This window comes from Chrysochloris asiatica, unplaced genomic scaffold (assembly GCF_000296735.1).
Source record: "Chrysochloris asiatica unplaced genomic scaffold, ChrAsi1.0 scaffold00211, whole genome shotgun sequence".
Taxonomy (NCBI): Eukaryota; Metazoa; Chordata; class Mammalia; order Afrosoricida; family Chrysochloridae; genus Chrysochloris; species Chrysochloris asiatica.
The window spans coordinates 1,244,613-1,251,337 of NW_006408729.1; the positions used below are offsets into that span (position 1 = coordinate 1,244,613).

General features: G+C 39.2%; 1 protein-coding gene across 1 annotated transcript in view; it reads left to right on the top strand.

Moving 5' to 3' along the window:
* The window catches only part of BDH2 (3-hydroxybutyrate dehydrogenase, type 2), a 44,630-nt gene extending 38,140 nt beyond the window's left edge, over positions 1-6,490 (top strand). The window contains exons 6-8 of the mRNA XM_006872710.1: positions 4,988-5,046; positions 5,386-5,478; positions 6,270-6,490. Coding sequence (XP_006872772.1) covers positions 4,988-5,046; positions 5,386-5,478; positions 6,270-6,323 — 206 coding nt within the window. The 3' untranslated portion in view covers positions 6,324-6,490. The remainder of the gene's footprint in view (positions 1-4,987; positions 5,047-5,385; positions 5,479-6,269) is intronic.
* The last annotated feature ends 235 nt before the right edge of the window (positions 6,491-6,725 follow it).

The following is a 6,725-nucleotide window of genomic DNA, read 5'->3' on the forward strand; positions in this document are numbered from 1 at the left end:
TTCAAAACTACCAACTGTTCCACAGGAGAAAGATGATGCTTTCTGCTCCAGTAAAGATTTACAGCCTCGGAAACCCTGTACAGGGTCCCTATGAGTCGGAACCGACTCCACGGCACATAACAACAATTTGATATACACAAAAACACTCAGGAATATGTAATCATTGAAACAATTCAAGGACACATTCTACAAGCCTGCCTCCTGGCCACCAGCATACAGCCTTTCTCTTTCCATAAGTCTAGAGTCCTTAGCTGCCCTATCTCTCTATGACCTCCTCTCTTCCTCCATCTTTGGTGTTGCTGCTTCCCTAGATAAAGCTCCACATTCCTCTTATGCTCTTCTCCCTTGATGGTCCTAGGGCGCTCTGTCCCTGGATGTAAGATTAATTAGTCCCCATTTTTTGTTACAAAACTTCTACTTTTGCAGTTGTGACCATCACAGTTAGTTATGATAACTATTACTCACTATTGAGTCATAAGAATCTTATCCCTATCTTCATCTAGACAAGATGAAAACTGTTCAGTGGGGATTCTACCTTCCCCCGCACACTCTGAAATTAAACTCCCTCTTGAAAACTTGTAAGCCAGCCACTTCATGCCTTTATAGCCCCCCACCCCCCATTTTAGGTAGCCAATGTCTAAGTTGCCCATCCCTATCAACCCTGTGTACAGAAGGTACTTACTACTTGTTTTTGTAAATAAAATTTGATTGAAACACATGTACACCCATTTGTTTATATATTAACTATGGTTGTTTTCATGCGGCAACAGTTAATGTGAGCAGTTTTAAGGCATTCAAATGGTCCATAAAGCCAAAAATATTTACTGTCTTTGTTTAAAATGTGTGCCAGCTTCTCATGAAAGAAAGGAGAAGGGCAGAATGTAATGCTAGTAGAAAGGATCTTCAGTGTCTCCAAATGAAAGCATTCAATCACTTATTTTTTTTAGAAATACGGTCTCATTTTCTTATTAACTCTTGTTTTGTTGTTGTTGTTAAGTTCTGTCAAGTCGATTCCAACCCATAGCGACCTTATATAGGGTTTCCAAGGAGCAGCTAGTGAGCTTGAACCGCCAACCTTGCATTTCAAATGGCTTTGCGGTCTAGCCCATTAACCCACAGTGCCACACCAGAACTGTGGGTGTGTCTATTAAGTAGATATACCCTTTTACCTGGTTCCAATGAATACAATGCACCTAAAAAGAATTTCTAGCTTCCTTTCTGAAATGAAATCAAATATTACCTATCAGGGATCAAAGGAGTCCTGGTGGCACTATAGTAATTAGCTCTGGACTGCTAACTTCAAGGTTAGAAGTTCAAACCCACCAGCCACTCCATAGAAGAAAGATGAGGCTTTCTGCTTCCATACAGATTCACAGCCTCAGAAATCCTATAAAGAGTTGCTGTGAGTAGGAATCGACTTGATGGCAATAGGTTAGCTATGTTGTTGTTGTTGTTAGGTGCCATCGAGTCAGTATCAGGGTAAAATTAGTTCTCAACTTGTTTGATAGTTTGTAAACTATTTACCCTGAACTGCTAATCTAAAGTCTGGTCATTTTTAAATCTACCCAGTGGTTCTACAGAAGAAAGTCCAGATGATTTGCTTCTGAAATGTCCTGGAGTTCAGTTCTACTCTAACAGATGGGGTCGTCATGAGAAGAAACTGACATGACAGCAGTGGGTTTGGGTGGCCTCCTTTGGGAGCTGGAAAGGAGAAACATTTTAAAATTACTCGTGAGATACTTCAAAAGTTGAAGGGCATGCCAAAATCTGCAAAGAAAGTGGATGGGGAGAACAACACGTAGTTTGAAAAGTTCCACAGAAGATTTTGATAGGATCCATCATGTTCCCCCTTCCAACTGGAAGTCATTGATGTATTAGTTAAAAAGAAAAAGCAACTAAATCATACTTCAAAATACAATATTTCCATGAGAGGGATATTTTATTTTTCTTAGAATACATAGGTAAACATAAGTAACATTAACTTGGTAAAAAGAGAATGCAGGAGAGACACCTCTCTGGGTTTTCACCTATACTGTGGTGGTTATACTTTTATATATTTAGTTATACTTTAGTATAAATATTCGTGGTATCACTTACTCAGTGGAATAACTGGAAAAAATGTGGTTATTTTAGCAGCTGGACTTCTCAGAGGGTTGGAAAATATGTTAGCAAACCCTCTGGAACAAGGAAGTTGTGGGACCGGTACTCTAGCTGTGATTCACTGAGCCAGTGCTGAAGAAAACCTGAGGAAGAAAGAGTGTGTCTAGGATGATGTTGGGGGCTGTGCAGTCACAACTCTCCAACACCAGACTTGTTTTGACTGTGGCGCATTGTGTCAGTCTGTGCCATGCCATGGACACTGCAGAGTCCAGTGACAATGGAATAATATGAAGACGTTTTCATGAAATAGTCATTAAGTGTCATTCATATGTCAGATATAATGCTCGTGTATATGATCAATAGCCTTGTATAAGTTCTGGGTTAGGATAGAAATGAATTTGTCCAGTATGATTCTCTTACTCTGAAATTTGAAGTTTGGATTTTTCATGTATATGATTAACTCATTTAATCTGTGAATTTGGGATATCAGCATCTATGTCTTAGGTCTAATATGAAGATTTAGAGAAGTAACGTATAATAAATTCTCTATTACAGACTAGACAATTAATATAATTTCTTTTCCTTTAAATCATGTTCAACTTTATGTAATACATTATCTCTCACATTTGCTTTTCTCCAATCATACATTATAATGTTATCCTAGGTGTGTGACCGTATCTGTCATATGTCAAGAACTGGGAAGAATCTGAGATCTTACCCTACTTTCAAACTAACAAGTTCTGTCACAATTTATAGCAACTATAAGCCAATAATAATGTATGGATTACATCTCAATGTAAAGAAAACAAAAATCCTCACCACTGGACCAATAAACAACATTCTTATCAATGGAGAAAAGATTGAAGTTGTCAAGGACTTCATTCTTCTTGGATCAAATATCAACACTCACAGAAGCAACAGTCAAGAAACCAAAGGACGTATTGCATTAGGCATTTCTGTTGCACAAGCCCTTTTTAAAGTGTCGAAGAGCAAAGATGTCAGCTGAGGACTAAGGTGTGCCTGACCCAAGCCATGATATTTTCAATCACCTCATATGCATGCGACAGCTGGACAGTGAATAAGGAAAACCAGAGAAGAATTGATGCCTTTGAGTTATGGTGTTGGAGGAGGGTATTGAAAGTGCCATGGACTGCCCATGAAACCAACAAATCTGTGTTGGAAGAAGTACAGCCAGAGTGCTCCTTGGAGGCCAGGGTGGCCAAACTTGGTCTCTCATACTTCGGACATATTGTCAGGAGGGAGCAGTCACAGGAGAAGAATATCATGTTTGGTAAGCTGGAGGATCAGAGAAAAAGAGGAAGACCCCCAACTAGCTGGATTGACCAAGTGGCAGCATCGATGGACTCAAGCGTGGCAACAGTAATGAGATTGGCCCAGGATCAGGCAGTGTTTCGTTCTGCTATGCATAAGGTCGCTATGAGTTGGTACTGACTTGATGGTACCTAAAAATAACAACGACAACCAAATAAGCCAATAATGCTTGACTGGAGCTCAAGGATCCACTTCCAAGCTCACTCACCTATTTGCTAGTTGACTTCCAAGGCACAGTGCAAGATAGAAGACATAGTCTTCTAACCACATCCCAGAAATGACATATCATCACTTCTGCTTTATTTTATTGGTCTGCTACAATATGGGAGGAGTTTGGACAAGGTGTGAATACCAAAAGGCACAATCATTTGGGACTATCTTGGAGACTGCCTGCGTAGCCCCCACTGATTCACACACCTCCCATGTACAAAATGCTCCCACCTCATCCTGTTGTTGTTCTTAAGTGCCATCAAGTCGGTTCTGACTCATAGCAATCCTGTATAGAGTTTCCAAGGAGTAACTGGTGAGTTTGAATGACAGACCTCCTTGAGGTATGCAGTCTAGTGATTATCCGCGCCAGGACCACCCCATCCAAGTCCTTCCAAAAAAACCATCCCATTTTAATATTAGCTCAAGATCTAGAATTTCATCATCTGTTGTTAAATGTCTTTGAGTCTATTCCAATTCATAGCGACCATGTATAGGGTTTCCAAGGAGTGGCTAGTGAGTTTGAACTGCCAACCTTACAATTCAAACCAACCTTTCAGTCTAGTGCTAATTCTACTGCACCACACAAGGAATCTCATCTAGATCATTTACTTCATCCATATTGAGATGAGGCTCCTCAGGGGTAGTTTCTCTTGATCTGCAGCTTGTGAACTAAAGATATTTACATACATAGACCTAATTTTAAATGATGGAACAAATATGGGTTGTCCCTGAAGATCCCCACAGCAAACCTGATGACAGAGAATGGTTTTGAGATCATTGAGGCAATCATTATCCTCGTACTGGTGAACTGCTTGTAGGATGTATCTACCTCACAGGTATGTTGCGAGGATTATATGAGGTAATACATGTGAAAGTACTTAATGTCCATAGTCACTAGAGTGTGGTGCTGTAGGACGAGTACTGAACTGATAACCACTAAGTCAGTGGTTCAAACCCACCATAAGATCCTTGGAAACCTTATACAGGGTTGTTATGAGTCCAAACCGACTTGACAACACTTAACAACAGCAATGTGATTTATGTACATGTCCATGGGAACGCTGAATGATTCACGCAGAGTCCCCGCCTCGTATCACAAAGAACCATTTTATGTTTTTAGAAATTATGAAAATGTTATAAGCCTTCTTTAATAATTAAATAATAAGTAAAGTGAAAATTAAGTAAAGAATGATTCAGGGAGAGGTGAAATTGTCATTTCTAAGTCATGGAGTTAGATTTCACCCATTGTTATTCATATTGTATGTAAATGAAGTTTAAAGTTTAATTATCAGTTTATTTTTCAGTTCAAGTAAGTAACCATTCTGAATGTCCCCCTTTGATTTAGGAACAGTTGACACCCCATCTCTGCAAGAGAGAATACAAGCAAGACCAAATCCTGAAGAGGTACACGTAAATATATATGTATATATATATACTATTTTAAATGTGTTTAAATGTTTTGGTTAAAATATGCCTGTTTGTAAAATGTCAACTCTCTGTTCCGTCACAGTGTCAGTGCATTTCAGTATAACACAAATCATTTGAGTAGCATGGGTGAAAGAGTAGCCATAAACCTGGTTGATCCATAATTTATGATATTCTTGTGTGTCATGCATGATTAATCAAAGTAGCAAGCCAGTGGTAACTCTTACATTCCTCATGGCTTTGACATCCTGAAGGAGTTGCAGTTGAGTGCATACCTCAGCTCACATCACTGATGTATTGCATGGTCTCTGGTCACAGGCACTGAGCGATTTTCTCAAGAGACAGAAGACAGGAAGATTTGCAACTGCAGAAGAAGTAGCCCAGCTCTGCGTTTATTTGGCTTCTGATGAAGTAAGCAGTATTCTTCCAAAATAGATCATTATCCTGAGTCACATTTGGCCACAGTTTGTCCATTAAGATAGTGCGATTTTAGAAATTCTGTGGTATATTTATGCTAAGATGCTGTGTTTACAAGATAAGGATAGATTTTGATTTAATTTGTTCAAAGAAAGGCCATTTGAACTGAGCCACTGATTCTTCCTCAATTAAATTTGTTGTTCTTTGGTGCCATTAAGTCAGTGCTGTAGTAACCACATGTGACAAAGTAGTGTTGCTTCATAGGGCTTTCTTGGTTGCAATCTTTATGGAATGGAGTCCTAGTATGGCACTACAGGATAATACACTGGACTGCAAGGTTGGTTTGAACCGAAAGGTCGGTGATTCAAACTCCCCTTGGAAACCCTAGACTCGACAGCACTTAACAACAATGATCTTCATGGAAGCAGATTGCCAGCTCTTTCTCCTACAGAGCCACTGGGTAGGTTCAAAACCACCAACCTTCTGATGAGTAGACGAATACTGACCTTGCACCACCAGGGCCCATTCAAATCTTTATGTCACTAAATCCTGTGTGGCACTGTAAGATAAGAACTTGACTGGGAACCACAAGGTTACTAAATCCTGTGTGGCACTGTTAGAAAAGAACTGGACTGGGAACCACAAGGTTTCCTTGGAAACCCTATACAGGGTCACTATGAGTCGGAACTGACTCTATGGCACTTAACAACAACAATCATAACATGTAAGAAACACAGCTGTGTTAACCTATCTAATTGTCTGTCTCCTTGTGTTTATCACTGCAGTCTGCCTACGTTACAGGCAACCCTGTAATCATTGACGGAGGCTGGAGCTTGTGATTTCAGGATCTCCTTGCCATGCGGGAAGGCAGACCCTTCCTTTCCACAATGAGCCTGGATATGAAGAAGACTCGCCGATTATTGCTTTTCAACAAATGGCATATTAATGAAAATTTGCACCATTTTTAATATAATTGTTCACCATAGTTTGATTCTTTGAATACATTTTTGTCATCGCTTTTGAAATCATTATAGGAAGATGACATAAAACATACTGAACAAATGTAAGAGAATAGTTTTTAAAATCTCAGCTTGTAAGCGTATACAATTAAAATTTGAATTTAAAACAGTAATAATTTAAAATTTTTATTATGAACTGAGTGAAGGTTTATAGAGCAGATCATCAATTTTGCATCCAACAAATCATGCACTTTGTTTCATCTCAATTATTTCAATCCACTC